At 38.6% G+C, this 17,468-nt stretch overlaps 1 protein-coding gene across 7 annotated transcripts in view; it reads left to right on the top strand.

Annotated features, from left to right (window-relative positions):
• The first annotated feature begins 209 nt into the window (after positions 1-209).
• AKT3 (AKT serine/threonine kinase 3) overlaps positions 210-17,468 on the top strand; it is a 164,894-nt gene continuing 147,635 nt past the window's right edge. For 5 of the 7 annotated variants that reach the window (XM_067293338.1, XM_067293343.1, XM_067293340.1 and 2 more), the window contains exons 1-2: positions 210-625; positions 12,787-12,941. In XM_067293338.1, coding sequence (XP_067149439.1) covers positions 12,896-12,941 — 46 coding nt within the window. In that variant the 5' untranslated portion in view covers positions 210-625; positions 12,787-12,895. Of the gene's footprint in view, positions 626-11,955; positions 11,971-11,995; positions 12,942-17,468 lie in introns of those variants that run through there. The other 2 variants (XM_067293339.1, XM_013943866.2) reach the window with 2 other exon arrangements.

Genomic DNA, 17,468 nt, shown 5'->3' on the forward strand with positions numbered 1-17,468 from the left:
CAGCCGCGGCCGCAGCCACGGCCGGCGGCGGCCCCTTCCCTCGGGCGGCGCGGCGCGGCGCGGCGCGGCGCAGCGCAGCGCGGCCGCCTCCCCCTCACCTCAGCCGCCCCCCGCCGTCTGGCTCCCCCCGCGCTGTCTGGCGGCCCCCCCGCCCCCTCCGCGCTTCTCGCGAGAGCTGGGGATGCCGCCGCCGCCGCCGCCGCGGAGGGGGAGACACTCGGGGGGAGCCAGTGACGTCGGGAGTTTTCCTGAAAGTCAATAACGAGCCCGGCGGAGGCGGCGGGAGGAGCCGAGAGCGGGGCCCGGGCGGCTCCGGGGTGAGCGCGCCGGGGGGAGCCGCCGCCGCCGCCGCCCTCCTGACCCCGCGCATTGATGCTGCGGCCGCGCTGCCCGCCCGGCGCCTCCCTGCGTAGCGGGGCGCGCAACCCCATGTAGCCGCCGCCGCCACCAGCGCCCTGGGGCCGGAGCCTCCTGCCGCCCCCGCGGAGACACCGGCCGCCAGGGACCGCCGAGCCCGGCGGGGGGACGGGGGAGGAGGCAGCGGCGCCCTCCCCTTCTCCCCCCGGAGCCGCCGCCGCCGTCCTCCGGCTCCACAGCAGCGCCCGCGGCGCCGCCGCCTCTGCAGGTAAGGGGCGGGAGGGGCCGGGCGGCGGTTGGGCGGTGGCGGCGGCACCGGGCGGCGGCGGCGGGGCCGGGGGGGTGGGGGGAGCGTCCGTGGCCTAGCGCTGCTGCCGGCGGGGCGGGCGGAGGGGGGGGTCGCCCCCTGGGCGGGGTGGGGTGCGCGGCGGGGGAGGGTGGGGCGGGCCGGGGGGAGGCGGCGCCGCGGCGGGGGCCCCGCAGGAGCGGCCGGGAGCGGTTATGTAACGGGGCGGGGGGGGCAGGGCCAGGCAGGGCGCGGCGCGGCGCGCGCCCGGGGGGGGCGGCGGTTCCCACGCGGCGGCCACCCCCCGCCCCCCGCGCCCGCCGGGCGCGCGTCCCCGCCCCCCCGCGGGCGCCCCCCGCTGCCCGCGCGCGCGCCCGCCCCACCCCCGGGCGGTGCACCGGGACGGCTGCGGCGTAAGATGTCGGTGTGCGCGGGGGCAAGGCTGCGGCCGCGGCGAAGCGGCGGGGGGGCCGTGTCCCCGCGCGCCAGGAGCGGGGGGGCGGTGGTGTGGCCGCCCGTGGCAGCGCGCTGCTCAAATGCTGCTGCTGTTGCTGCTGCTGCTGCTGCTGCTGCTGCTGGCGGCCCCGGCTGCAAGTAAACAAACCGGCCTCCTCCCGCATCAGCCATCATGGAGGTTGCGGCGCGCAGGCAAAAGTTGGTGCAGGCGCGGCCGCTGCTAGCGCCCCGCTGCCCCCTCGCTCGCGGTGTTAGGGCGGCGGAGCCTGCCCAGAGGGCCCGAGCGCAACGGCTCCGCGCAGGTGTCGCTGCAGCGCGGTGCGGGGCAGCGCGCCGCTGCAGTGCTGCTGCGAGCCAGGGCAGCACAGGCGCTGGGGCACACCTGGAAGGTGCCTCCCTTCGCCTGGGCTGCGCTGTGTGCACATGCATACGCGTAGAAACACTGTGAATATGTGTTGCAGGTCTGTGTGTCAGCTCGGTACAGAACTTCTGAATAAAACTTATTGGATCACTCCATTATATTCTATTGTAGTCACTATGGTTCACTCCATTGTAGTCTAAAATCAAATTATCATGATCCAGTGAGTGGTAACAGGCAGGCTTATAGGCTGTACTGTAGTTGCTTCATGTGAGCTGCAGTTCTTAGTTTACTTTTTGATAGAATTTAAGAGGGGTGAAATATCCAGTCCACTTCCTTTCACATTCCCCCGATACGTTATTTAAAAGGTGTGTGTAAAAGACACAGTTATTATTTTTTTAGAACTGAAAGGGAATATATGGTTGCATCTCTTTTGGTTTTATATTTCTAATTTTTTTTCATTCATGTAATTATTAGTTGACTGGCTACTTGGATATATCCACAAGAATTCATTTTTGTTTTTATGAAAATGTGACTAAGACTTGATTCACTTAGCCTCTGTCCAAGAAGTCGTATTGTCAAAATTATGATTTATTAAACATCTACATAATCAGGTTTTCTTAGCACTGAAGAAACTTACAGCAGTCTCTTTTGCTAATGTTTACTTAGTATTTACTGAAACTTTGCCTGTAGGCAAACATAGTTACCCATATATCACATATAGAACCCTATACTTCTCGGGGCAAGAAGCATGCAAAATAAGCTAAACTTCTGACAAATAACATCTTAAGCATGATGTGTTGTTTTTATAAACTTCTGTATAGGCCAGTTCTGGCTGTTCTGCACTGTAATATGAAAAGACTGCTCATGAAATAGGGAAGAAAGTTTATTTTGACTTGTAAAAGTAGTGTACTACTTTAGAAGATTCCATTTGTAGCGCTGTGTTTTTTCTGACAGGAGCCTTTAAGTTGACCCCAATATCTTTAATTGGATTGGATTGCTAATTATAGTACATTTGTATGTATTTTGCTTGGATGGGACCAGTAAGTCAAGTTCAAATAAGAGCCAAAGGAAAACTGTAGAGATAACAATATTCCTCTCTTTCCTAGAAAACTATGTATAATATTTGAATAGCTCAGTTTTTCTCTAATGTAAGTGCATGCACATGTATGTATACACAGGAAACATTAGACTTTTTCATTTTAGACCATTTATTCTATGATTATGACTAGGTTTGAGTTAATTCTGTAGTCTCTTTAGCTTCTTAAATAGCTTCTTAAGTAGTATTTCAGTGTCTTATTCCCTCATTTGTCTTGTGTTTTGGAGGAGGATTATATGTTGTTAAACAAAATGCTGCTATTCTATATGAAGTCTTTGATAATTCTGAAGGATAACAGTTTTTATTTTGCCACAGTTGAAATACATGCGATTTAAACATGTTGACTTTTTGACACTGGAACAAATGTTTTGTGGCAGGGAAAACGTTTTTTTAGCTTAACCCCAAAACACTTACTAGAGCTTTGCTGTTGTTTGTAACCCAAGCTTCTGTTTACAAGTTGTTACCAGAAACCATACCTTGACTTCCGACTACGGTTTCAAACTGCGTGTCTGAAGTTTGTATGCGAACTGACAGAGAGATCCCTCAGAATACTTAGAACTTGTCTGCCACTGCTTTATTGAGTGTTCTTTCACTTTCTGGGTGCAAATTTTCCAAATTTAAAGAGATGTATCAAATAATTATTCCTACACCCAGGAAACTTTTTTTTGCTTTGAAACTTTGAAACACTTAGTTGTTTTGTATGACACCATTATTATAACGGTTCCTGTTAAAATACATTTGAAATCTTGGGGCAATTCTTAGTATAAAAAAATACATTTTTTTGTAATTGTATTTAGTTATAATTTCGTTTTGCGCTGCTAGTGCCACAGGAGAAGTGGACTTGGTGACATGGTAGTCCAAGTATACTTCTGTTTTGCAACAGAGAACTAGTATCCTTTGGCATCTTTTATGGCTTTGACATGCTACTAAGTTTAATCCACACTGGGGAGTGGAAACACATTGGAGTACACTGAATAAAAACTCTGTTGTACCATACGTCCATTTTTGAGATGAATAATGTGTAAATGAATCTACTTGCTTTAAAAGTTATGTACCATACTGTAATTATGTCTGTAATTGTGCCACACTGTAATTTGTCTTTTGTAGATATGTTAGTTGTCCGAAGTTAGTGATATATGCCTTAGTGGTATATACCAAAACTCTCAATTTGCTTTTCTCCCAACTAATAAATAAATACTCTTTCAAAGTGAACACTACTCCCTTTTGAAAAGATTAATAATTGATTCAAAAAATGTGGAGTAGTAGAATGTGTACATTCATGAGTTTTATTTAACATTAAAATGTCACATACAAATATTGAATTTTACAAAGTATTTATTGCCATAAGTACTATCTCTTATCCAAAAGATTGCTAATTTAAATGCCTTTTAAAATTATTCTGAAATAATGTTGTGTTACTGCTGATTTTCATTCTTCTAGGAAATGCATAATATGAATATCATGGGGGGGTGGTGTTCTTCCTCTCTAGTAAAGACACTACTTCAGGGAGTTTTGCATTGCTTATAAAGAAAGGTATGTTTTAACTAAGAATTTCTCTTGTGGACTAATCTGTTTCCTCTCAATTATACAGAAGAGACTTTCCCAGTATCACAAATTCTCCTTGATAAATGTGTTACATCAGTTGCTCTTTTTGCGACACATTGGCATGATATATACAAGATTATCTTCTAAAGAAAAGCTACATGGTAAATGGAAAAGCTGATTTAAAGGGTTTAAAAAATAATCTATTAAAGCCAGAGAAATAAAAAACCTACTGGAAAATAATACAACACTGAAAGTGAAAGTTAAGTTTTTAATGTTTTGCATAGTGTAAAAGATCTTCTTTAAAGTTTTAGTTTATATTTTCTTATGGACTATCTTTAAGAAGAAGATTCAAGGCCACCTATATGAAGAGAAAAATTATAAAAGAAACTTAATTTTGACCAATCACTAATGTATAAAAAGACTGCAGAAAACACAAGAGTTTGTAACATACTATTTAGCATTTTGTCCTTGTTCCATGGCTCTAGATCAACATTAAGTATGGTCATTCAAGTAATATTGATGTATGTAATGGATTAGAAAAAGATTGCAGGTGTCATTGTTACTTACAGGTGGTGTTCAAGTTAAGGAAGCTGTAGCAAAATTAAATATTTACTAAAAAAGGGATTGAATATAATTAAATGTTGCTATTTTTTGTCATGTGTGTATGAAGATGTTTACTTTTGGTAACTTTAAATGTTGCTTAGATTTTTATATTATTTGTATCAACATTTATTATGTTTAGATTAAATATGTTTTGAGTCTGTCCATAACTCTATGTGAGTGCCTGCCAATTATAATGATCAAAAATAGTATTAAGAATAAGTTGTTGCCCTATGGTATGTTGCAGATTTTTTGGCCATAATATCCTGATTAAAGAACAGAAGTAATTTTCACATTCCCTTAAGAAAGCAACTGGGACCTCAGTATTTCATACGCGTGTCTGAATGACTTGACAGCGTTGTATCTTAGGCTTTACTGCACTGATTAGATGGCAAAGTTATTTGTATGCATTCCTATAGTAGGAGTAGAGATGAAGAGCCTGATTCAACTTCACTGAGATCAGTGACGGTCTTACCACTGGCTTCTTGTAGGTGTGGGATGGCAGTCCCTAGCAGTTGAAAATTTCTGTTACAGTTGGTTTAACACCACAAAATTAATGCAGTATTCCTCAAATTGGATCTAAGCAATTTTTCAGAGCATTTCTTCTAACAAACATATTTTTTTCTAAGCATATAATGTGCTTCTTGATACATGTGTTGGATGATGCTTTCTTTATGTACTTTTGTTATAATTATTGTACCTTTTTCTAAATGTATTAATATATTTTGAGGGAGAAAGTAGAGGTTACATATGTGAGTTTCATGTAATTTCATGTAAATTGATGTTGAACTTTTGGCAAAGAACATCATCTAGTAAGCTCTGCATCTAGCCCTAAATGTATTTAAACAATTTTTAGCATTTTTTTTAAACAATATTTAACAATTTATTTGTTTTTTTTTCTTTACAATTTTAAACAATTTAAACAATAGTATGCCTTTGAAGAATGTACAGTCTTCATCTGAGGTTGCAGAGAATTCCTTGTGTGCTTAGGAGATACACATCTTAAGAATAATGCTTCTTGAAGGTGAACAAGAAGATCCAAAGGATTTGGGGGAGAAGTTGGATTCTGATTAAGTTCTACTCATGTTGAAATGTCAAAACTTGACAGTTAATAAGTTTAGCAATATTGGATTGATTTGAAGGAAAGGATCATAAAATGCATTCCTGTTTTTGCAAGTGAATTCAGAATTTAATTTGTACAATATCCAAATAATAAATAAATCCTACTTTGTGACTTTAAAAGAAAGTTTCTGGGTTGACATGTCATTGAACTTTCTCTGTCTAATATGTTAATATTTTTGAGAACACATCTTTATCTCAGTACTCTCCTTTTTTGTTACTCATGGCACTTCATGTATTTCTGGCCTTTTTTATCTTAAAGTTCTATGGCTTCAACAGTGTGCTTGGTGCTTTGTATACAATGTGATGCTGTGCTCAGGAAAAGTTACTATCATGCAAACAGTTAAATATGTGAGCTTAATGAAACTTTGTGTCTCATCTCTAAAAGATATTTCTTAAAACTATGTTATCTCAGAATGAATAGGAATTTCTAGGTTCTTTGCACTTTTGAAAATCAAACAACCTATTTAGGGGTATTAGAGACATAGAAACCCAATTTTAGTTTGTTTTCAAAATGTGAAAGTTAAATATAATTTTGCTTGGTTGTTAGTCATTACTAAGCCTTTTTTAAGGCAAGGGAACTTTTTCTTAAAAAGGCAGTTGTTAGTATTCCTACATTAATCCTCAGCAAGCTAAATTTATTACATGTATTTTAAAGTGTTGAATAGAACATGATCATAACAGTTATGATACTCATCTCAGCTAATCCTTAGTTTGACCACCTTTAAGTCTAAAAACTCTACAAAGTTCATTGTCCCCGTACCTTTCTCTTTGATGCATAACTTTATATTTCCCTCCCTCTACCTTTTCTATTTCAGATGTGTTCTTCTGTTAAATTTCAGGCCTGCGGTTCTAATAAACTTTATCACTCTGCCTCTGTCTGATTTTCTGTTGTTGTTTTCTGTGATTGGAGGGGAAAAGGGATTTAAAGCATTGTGGTCAATTAAAAAAACAATGCAAAATAATGGGTTGTTAGTGTTTCACATGGGATTCTAAAGAATCAATTTAGTTACTTTTAGAAACTTCCTTTTTACTGTGGTAAACAAAAACAAAGGTGATTTTGTTCACTTTTTTTGGATTATGTCTGTTAAGATAACTTATTTTGATTTTATAATATGAAAAGAGATACAGAATTACGGTTTCCTTACTGATAAAAATATTCAGTTACAAAATCTAAATAAAACACGACTTGTGTATTAAGATTTAAGTGTGCCTATATTTTCTTTACTAAGGCTTATCTAAGTATGTTTTAGTTGTGTGCAGTTTTTTGCTGTACTGAAAATACTGAAAGTGAAAATGGAATATTAAAAATATTAAGGCAAAAAACATGCACATAAGTGTGCTTTAAAAAGATCTATTTATCTTTTCTGATGTGTGCTGTTTTTCCTTACTGCACAGTATAGGCATTGCCATTTTTCAGTTATTCCCCTCACAATTCCAAGTCAAGGGTTGATGAAATTAAATCTGTTAGAAACAGATTTTTGATAGCAATATTCTTAAAGACACTTAAACTTTTAGTACAAATCATAATTAAAAAAATATTTTCAACACCTATCTCAGATAAATCTTGGGATTTTTTCATACTTGTTTCAAAATTTGATGAACACTTCTACTTAGAAAGAATTTAGGGATATATTTAAGTGTCTTAATTGAACATACTTAAAGATTACCATTTTATAACTTTGTAATGTATTGTCTTTTATTATCGTGTTTTTTATTTCTTTGTCTTGTAAAACCATTTAATTTTTTAATGGCTCTAATAAGTTAAACATATGCTATCTGCTTGCAGTTTTCTTTTTCTCAATCTAAGCAGTGCCAGTCAACTCTCCTGAGACCATAAAAAGGGGTATAATCCATTCTACTGCATTTGAAGTATAACCAAAATTCCAGAATATTTAGTTTGTAAAAGCCTGTATGACTACTCTGTACTTAGATAATGCACTGCACTGGATGTGATTCTTCCTTTAGTAATTTAATTTAGTCGGTTTTGTGACATTCTCTGTTCTGCAGCATAGTCTCTTCTTTGTGTCTGATTTTTGATGATGTGCAATATATCCTCTAATTGTTTGACCAGACTCCTAGATAACAACTTTGGTAGGGGAAGAGGATATGCACGTGTTTTTCTTATAAACAAAACGTGGATCTCTGCTTGAAATCCAAATGAGAACTCTGGTTTTCATTTAGAGCCTCATCTTCTTAATTTCTCACTCTGTGATTACTAACAGAACTGGAGAAAGTTACAACCTCAGTTTGGTTGTGTTGGAGTATTCAACCCCAGATTTGAAAAAAACTCTTTAAGAACTTGGTCTGCCATAACAAACAAAAGCAAAGAAGCAAACGTGTAGATGATGACAGCCACTAGAGGATGACTGAGAGCTGCTCTTCTTGTTAGTGTGTGTTTTGTGTGTGCAAGCACATAATTTTCAGTTATCTTTCTGAGAAACAAGGAAATGAAGGTGATGAGATTTGGCTCTGGTTATGTTAAAGACTAAAGAACCTCTGTGAGTCAGGCAAAGTGAATCAGAAAGATACACTTTCTGGGGTTTTTGTTCCCCCTCTCCCAAGCATTTTATTAAAGAAATGGTTATTTGTAAAAAGGGAAAGTGGTAATTCCTTTAGATATTAAGAGAATAAGGCTGGATGAATCAGAAGTTGTGAATGCTACAAGATACTATAGGGGTAGTCATTGGAAGAGGTAAGAGTGATACAGTTGGAAGTTCTTTTCCCCTAGGTGCAGTATGTGAGAGTGTCTTTTTTTTCTCAACTCCAAAATTGTTGAAAGTAGGAGCTTGTGTTTGCGAAAGTTCTTACAACAGAGACCTGAATCATACAATTTACAGCGAATTTATGGGCACTGTCTTCTTTCTTCAGCTGTCTCTTGTCACTGGGGAAATGGGAGGATGCCCAGATTCCAAGAGAATGCTGTCTGTTCTGGTGAATCTTGCTGATGATTCACTTGTATGTAGTTGTGAAGTGTAGACCCAAAACACTGTTTTTAGCCCTTCTGGCTGGAAGGGAGTATTTTCCTTCTCTCCATCCACTCAGTCTCTGGAAGCACCTGACTGCTGTGATAGCAGTGATATGGCGTGATAGCCTCCTTTAACTTAAAAATATAAGTTGAGGAAAAAATGTCTTCTTACTGAGTAGTCCATTGCCCATTTTGGTGATTGCTCTTATAGTTACCATGTAATACCATCATGAAATGAGCTGGGTTTTGTCTACGTTACCATTAGGCTCAGAGTTCTGGATGAAAGGTGAAGAAGGCGTTGGTTAGTTTTCACCACAACTTGGCAAAACTGTGAGCCTCAGTAGAAGGACCTGGAACTCTGTTGCATATAATAGTTTATACTTGATCTTTGTTCAGAAAGGGATCTTGTGTGTAGTTATGCGTATATGTGACTGTTTGATGTAGTCTGTAAAATATACATGATGCACTATTGAAAAAATATCTTCTAAAAAGTTCTGTTTGATAAAGTGGAAAAGTGGAAAAATCCAACCTGTTTTTCAAATTGCTGGAACATATTAAAACCCAAGTTAATTCTTTTCCCTCTAGGAAGAAGCTGGAATGCAAAATGTCTTCAACTTTAGTTCTTACACATTTTCCCCCATTCCTATAGCAACAAGGGAAAGTTAAAATTACTATATATCAGCAACTGAAACTTGAAGTGCACTGGAAGAGTGGAGTTGATGATCAGTGCAGTATTTAAGTCCAATGTAAGCTGCAGAATGAACATTTCTGTAGCTTTCTTGAAATAGTTGAACTACAGATGAAATATTATATACATATGAGAGGTGTCATTCCACATGTTTCAAGGAACTCCTTTAGGTCTATAAAAGTCCTTTATTACATCTTCAGGGGAGAAGGTTTCTCTGTGGGTATTTGTCATTAAGGTCAGTTTTTGTTATGATAATAAGTAATTCTTGAAAGTTTGTTCTTTTAGTGCTTTGTTGGATGAATTTCAGAGTGAAGGAATATGGCTTTTAGGAAGCCTCAAAGGAATTTAATAAAGCATAATACTACAGATGCTTACAAATGGCTTCTTGAAAGTGTAGTTTGAAGGTATAACCTTTATTTTCATCAAGTCTGTTTTAGTGCTTCAATTTGTTTCCTTCAGTTTCCTGGATAATTCAGATTGGCATTTAATTACCCATTCAGGGAACCATGACTGTAACCATTACATTTGGATACAACTGTTGATAATTCTACCTGTTCCTGGTGATATTGTGAAACTAAGCTGGAGATAATTCAGTTAGCTTTGTCACCATATTTGTTTGATTTGTGTATTTTGGGAGGTTTGTTTGACGTTCAGTAAAGTAGTACATGGGTATGGGTAGGAGGCAATCCTATATACATGCATTTGAGATTATTGGGACACTGGCTGACATAAAAATCAGTCATAGATCAAATTTTGATTAAATGATATTAACTTAATCATAATCAGTGGATAAATAGGAATCTTTGAGCATAAATTCATTCATTAAAATTAGATGGCTACAGAAAGCACAGACTTAATGATCAGTATGTGGGCAGAGAAGATTATTGCTACTTATTACAGAAGTTGGTTTCTTATAGTTAGACTGTATGAAAAAAAAATATATAAAAATAAATGCTTGCACTTTTCATAAGCACACACCAGAGTCAGAAGGTACATTAAATTTGACAAAAGGGTGAAACAAATTGCAGCATATGCCAGCCCAAGGTAAGTACTGTGTGTTACATTGCTTATTTTGTTTTTATGGTTGACAAAAATGTCACCTGTGATCAATTCTTAAAGAATGGAATGAAAATCTTGTAGGAAAATCAAATTTAAGTCAGATATTTGAAGACTAGTATGCTTATATGTACATCATATGTACATCACAGTACAGCTTTTTTTTTTTTAATATATCATAGTTGTTTTATGTTCACCTCTGGTTTTGTAATGATTTGTGTGTTTATAATCAGAGTTAATGCAGTGCTGCAGTGATCCAGAATGGCAAAACCTGCTTTCAGTCATGTGTCATAATCTCTTGGGATCTTTTTCCACATACAGCTGTTAGATTTGCTTATTGCTAGTCTGAAGTGCACAAATAAAAGTTCTGATAAAATATGAGCCAGAAAATAACTCGCAAACCGGTGAGGTTAAGGATGTGGAAATGCATGTTCTGTTCATTTCCATCATACTGGCTCTTACATAACACAAAGTCTAAGGGTCCTTTAGACACCCAAAAGGTTGTGCATGGCCTGCATAGTCTTACTGTTGTACCTGCCAGTGCTGTGGAGATATCTCGGAGGCACTGTCTTAAATAATATTTAGGCCTTGAAGTAGGAATTAATTCAACATTGTGGGTTTTAATTTTCTGTACTTGAAATAATGAATGGTTTTGGAAAAGTAAGTTCAATGAAAGCAAAACTGTAAAATGGACACACTGTTTTTTTGTATAATTGTGCTATTTAGCATATTTTGTTGCATACCACTTGGAGAAAATCTTTGTATTAAGTTTATTTTGCACAACATCCCTACAGAAGCAGCCATCCATCTAGCTGCTGGGTGGTGAATATACACATTTTTCAAATGATAAATAAGAAATAACCTACATATGTATAACAGTTCAATTTTTAGTCTATGATTGTTTGGCTTATAACAGCTGACTTTTTGTTCCTTCCTCCATTCATTCATTGCACAAATTGCTTCTAGCACAATAGTATTTATTTTAGTGTTGCATATTATCATATTTACACTTGTTGATTGATAAACTAAATGGATATGTATTTGCTGCATTTGATAGAACTAAACTGGTCTGTGTGTTCCAGTTCCATGCGAGGGCTGTGTACACGCGTGTTCATGTGTGCGTAGCCATAGAAGGGCGTTTCTCCACCATCAGAGAAATCCTTTTTCTCAGTTCGCCCACCCTTTTCCAGATCTGAATTATTTGAATGTTTCTTCTCTTTATTCTGAAGGATGGAGGGGAAAGGCGGTCTGCTGGCAAAAAGAAACCTTTCCTGCCCTCTGGCTTCACTCCCTGCTTGATTACAGCACTATTATCTCTTCTTCCCAGCTGTTACCTCATCTGGGAGTAAGGTGGTTAGAAGACAGAGTTGTGGCTTCTGAGAGTGGCATGTCTGGTTCTAGGGCTAACCTCCCTTCCGTCCCCTGCAAACTGAACTTGGTAGGGAAAAAGAGCACTCTTGTTGCTGCCTGGCTTAAAGCCTTGAGAGAATATGCATTTCTTCTTTTCATAAACTAAACATTGGCTTTTTTGGTTAATCTGTACTCCTAAGAAGCTGTTTTTCTGCTAATGTACTTGCAGATTTGCTATTCTTTTAGCTTATTTAAGTTAAGGGTTTATATTGCATATAATGAAGCTACAGTGGAAACAGGAAGAATATTTTGTTTCCACAGCCTTTACTATTTTCTTTTTTAATTCAAGCTTTTTTTTTTAATTGTGTGGCTGGTAAATTGGTTAATACAAATTCTATGGTTATGAAGATAACTATATCCATAACACTTAAGGCTTTGGTTTTAAGTTCCTTAAAGAACCTTTCCTTCCATTTTTTTTGCACTCTTGATATGATCAATGAAGTCTTAAAAATAGAACCATTTACCCATTACATGGATTCTGACAAATGTGGAGATGGTTAAAAGTATTGTAAGTTGCAAGTTAGACCTGTCAACCAGTATTGGCATCCTTTCATTTAAAGGCATCCTGTGCATTAATGCAAGAGAATTCTACTGTGTACAGTTTGTGTAAGTGCCAGATGTCTTATTTAACAGATTCTGCTTCTATTAAGTAGTAGGGTGTTCATGGAAAACACACTGTAAGACTAGAGACATGATTCTGTTATGTGGTTAATTACAAAAAAAAAGAGGGGGGCAGATTTTTAATATGAGCTCAGTCAGTGGAAGACATCAACAAAGACATTGTTGGCTGTCAAATGAGAAAAATAGAGAAACCTTAAATTCTTTCTCTAATATTTGCTTCCAGGCTGACTCATCAGTAGAAACTGGAAAGAGCTGCAGAAGAGAAGCCAAACAGACAAGCTGATAACTCAAAGAAATACTCTTTTGAGGAGGGGGTTCAGAGTGGAGCCATCATGAGCGATGTTACCATTGTGAAGGAAGGCTGGGTTCAGAAGAGGGGTAAGTTCTAGACGTTAATGGAAAGTTCTTCTGATGTATAGCACTCTGTGCACCGTAGCATTATACAGTCACACATATGAGCATTTTTGATATCTTTTCTCATCCACAGCAAATTAATCTGACCTTGTTAATACTTAACCTTCTGCACTGCCCTTGTTTATAGGGGTAACTGACAGTAAATAGGAAGCTGGACTTGGTAATTCCCAGCTAACCTTGCTGCTGCAGCTGCTGTCACCTGTGTATCAGACTGAGTAGGCTATGGTGGCAGCTGTAAGAAGCAGTAACAAAGGTGCTGAGAAAAAGGTTGCCTGAAGCTGTTGTAGATGCAATACCTTGTGTGAAACTTCCTAGATGCCAAAATCATTCACCCTGGCTAAGCTTATATTACATATGCAAGTAGCCCCCATGAAGTCAGCATACTACTTGTGTAAGGCTCGGCATGTACTTAATTACTTTGTAGACCTGGAAGCCATATGAGTAAAAAAAATATGTTCCTAATTATAGCCCAGTCTAAAGCACAATTTTCTGTTACATTTAAATTCCTGTAAATTCTTGAAATGTCATTTTATAATCTGTCACCATGTGATTTGTAAATTTGGGAAAGTTGCTGTATATTAGGCTTTGATGAATGGGAAACCTCTAGAAGTTTCTGGCATTTGTATCATGTAATAAACTTCGGATGAAGTCTTCTGTGCTTCATGCTGTCCTGCTTTGGGTTGTGGTTATGCACATGTTTCCAAAAAAAATCATCTCTTCTCGCAGAGAGAACGTGATCTGGATTAAAAGGTGATTTATGCCATGAGCTTATGTGATTCTAGCCTGGAAAGTTTTGGTCTGGAATATTGTGAACAAAATTACCCTTTAATTTACTGAGAAATACTTGTTTCAATAGTAGTGTGCAAAGACAAAGATCCTTATCAGCTTTGTTATTGTAGACTGACATTAAATGTCAAAGAAGCCAGGAAAATTAGAAATAAAGTTTATTATTCTGTTGTTATTCCTCCATAATTGTATTTCAGGATGCATTATACATAATGTAGATGAAAATATGCTAGACTACGTGAAGCTTAAGGCCTGCTTCCTGTTTTGGAATTCGTATATATAAAAAGTCAAATTTTGCTTGACATGAACTATTTAAAATTTTAACAAGATAGAAAGGAAAAATAATTTATCTGCTCAGTTTGGTTATCTGATTTCCTCTTTTGATTATTTCACATAATTTCTTTCAAATGGATGAGAAAGTGATTACAATGATCAAAACAGTTCTCTATTACATAACAGCAATTCCTTCACATAATTTTGTTCATTCTCACCTAAACCCTGGTATCAACTCTGTGAGCACTTGATATGCTTGTATTAATCACTGGGGTCCAGGAAAGGTCTGTAGTTCTGTACAGTGAAACAAAATGTCTTACTGAATGTTTGAAAGTCTAAAATGTAAAATAAAGGTTTTCCTCGTCATGTTGTTTTTCAATCTATTAATTAAAGAAAAGCCTGCTAAGTTGACATTTTGATGTCAATTATGTTAGTAATTATTTCCTAAGTAAAGACATTTCATGACTTGCATTTTTCCTCATTTTAATTAACTTCGAGCACATGTTCTGTTCCCCCCCCCCCTTCTAGCTATAGGTAACTGCGTATGTTTAGGTGAGGGGTTTTTTATTAGATCTAATCTTTTGCTTAGAATTTTCTGTATCTAGCTTATTTTGGTTATTGGTGAATTAAAGTGTTCATTTTGTTTATTTGTTTCTGAAAACAAAGGAGTGAAAACAAAGCAGTAGTGTTTTCAGATATCAAAAATTTGTAATCATTTAATTCAACAGTTACACATTTCATTTAATTACAGTTTTTACTTTGACCATGCTTTGGAGCAAGAGAGTCAGAGTTGTTATGCATATATACATGTATATATACATTTATATTTATATATTTATATATATATAAATATTATTATTATTTTATTTGTATGCATACACACACACATATACGCACATATTATTGTTGCCAGTAAAAGTATCTAAATGTAATCTAAATTCTGAAAGTTGGAATTTGTATATGTTCGGTAGATGCTTCTGATTTTGGCAGCTAAATATTCTCTCTATACCAAGAAGCATCAGGGGTTTGGGTAAACTGTAATGCTAATATAGTTTTAAAGTGGATTCTCTGATCAGCTCCACTTGAGACTCATTAGTTCAGTTCACGGAGTAGTTTTGGCATGTACAGACTAGGTTCCTTTTGTAGGAAACTGAACTGGTAGCTCCTCTCCAGGTGTACACCAAATTGAATTCCAGCCCCCATCTGAGACATAAAAGTACAAACCAATGATTGGCCTTTTGGACAGCCGTGAACCACATGCATGTTGTAACATTCAATCTGAGGGACCAGACTGAATTTAATCTGAAATAAAATTCCTAAACTGCATGTGGTGTAAAAGTAGGGGCCTCAGCACCAGCTGCTTCAGTTGACTAGCTGCTTCTGTTATGCGAAATTACTTGGTCATGTGGACATAGTCTAGGGCCTTTTTAAATTGTTCCCTTCAGCAGTCAGGGAGGTTTGTGATATAAGGAACAGAGAAGAGATAAAATCTCTTTCTGTGATTTAGTGCCCACTCAAGGAGTGTGAGGAAGATTTGAAAATGCTGAGATGAAGAACTGTGTTGCAGTATTTAGCTAACAATGTAGATTTTAAAGGGGAGTTAAATGAATGGAATATAGGAATGAGAGGGGAGGGCTAAAAGCTGAGCTAATGTCCCTCTCTGAGTTGAGACTCAAACAGAGGAAGGCTGGGGAGGAGAGGGACTTGTAGAGCAGAGTATTGGAATTCCTAATGGCTGTGAAATGCTCTGAGAAAACAGTTGCTCTATTCTCTATTATCTTCTAGTACTGTATCTAGTACAATAGTAGAGGGGCATGACATGTCTAAGTTTTTAATCCTGCTATTGAGCACTGGAAGAGTTAATGTGATTCTACATGATTGGCTTCAATGTTCTATTTTTCTGTGCATGTTTAATAGACTAACCTTAAGAAATTCCATATATGTATTTACATTAAAGTGTTACACTTCTGAAAACATCCAGCATTCAAAGATAAGAAGTGCCGGAATTAAGTTTGTTTAATTAAGGATGATCATACCATGAGGCTTTGAGTAGTCTTATGAGAAGTTGTTTCAATTTGACAAGAGTAGGTGGTATCCAGGAAAAGTAAGTTATTGTATTTGAATGGTCAGACTGGTAGAGATGACAGGCTACAGGTGCGAACTTTGGATGACAGAAGAAGTGAAACCCAAGAGGAAGTGAAGGCTGAGAAGCTCAGGAACGGTCAGGTCCCATCTCATAGAAGAAAGGAGACCCTGAAACACAGTGGCTGGGTCCACCTGAGGAAGTGGTGTGGTCCAGCGGGAGCAGATCCAAGGAACAAAACAATTGATGCTGAGGACCTGATATCTACACTGTTTGCATTTGCAAGGTGAAGTGGGTGTTATTTAGGACTTGCTCCCATCTGTTCATGTAGCCCATTAGCAGTTGTAGAGCTCCTGGAGTGCATCCTGTGGTTTAGTTTCATCTCAAAGAAACCAAGTTTGTGCACTCTGAGACTGTTTCATGAAGCAAACCGAAGTGCAGTAAGTAGGGTGATAGGAAGACTTGTTGCAGAAGTGCTCTCTTTATCTGAACTAAAGTACTGATGTAGATGTACCCTATGAGACATCATAACTTGTCCAAGTCAGGGGGCCAAGTACTGTAGGACAGAAATGATTTTTTGATATACAGCTGAACAGCCTCCTAAAATGGACTTTGCTCAGTCAAGAGAGTAGTGGGAATGTATTTTGTACAGATGGTCGTGTGGTTTTCTGTGACATACTGTCTCAGATCTAGTGAAAAGAACCAAGTATCTTGGGGCCTTGTGTCCAGCGCTGCTTGAAAGATACTCTTGTAATTTAGTGGCCCAGTGTTATGTTTCAGAGAGAATAATCATTTTCCTTTATTCTTTCTGTTCTCCAGTTATTCCAGTAGCCAGATTAGAAGAGAGATGTGTTGTCTTCCTGTAGGAGTTTCCTTTTTAGGCAATAACCTGCTTTCTCTCATTCTAATGCATATAGATGAAAGAGAAGTGATCTTGACTAAAAATCTGAAATGTACTGATCCAAACCTTGCTGCTGACACACAGGAGATAAAACGTATATTTAATATGTATACAATTAGTGTAAGGACTCTGGAGTAATTGCTGAAATTACCTTTACATTTTGGGTTTGCTTAAAGCACAGTGTTTTACAAAGTGTCATCCTAAACGATTACAAAATTTAGTATTTTGAAATGAATAAAAATTGAATGTGTTACAGATGGGGGATATGTTTTTAATATATCAGTTTGGAAACAGCTATTTTTTAAATGGATGGATATGCTTAGTATGCATAGAGCTGTATCATTACTAAAGATGTTTTTGATCTATCCAATTCAGGTGATTTTTTTTTTCTTTAAAGTTAAAGTTTCCTGAGTTGTAGAGTTGACCTCGTCTGTGGTCTATAATAGTC

The sequence above is a fragment of the Apteryx mantelli genome, chromosome 3, assembly GCF_036417845.1.
Source record: "Apteryx mantelli isolate bAptMan1 chromosome 3, bAptMan1.hap1, whole genome shotgun sequence".
Classification (NCBI taxonomy): domain Eukaryota; kingdom Metazoa; phylum Chordata; class Aves; order Apterygiformes; family Apterygidae; genus Apteryx; species Apteryx mantelli.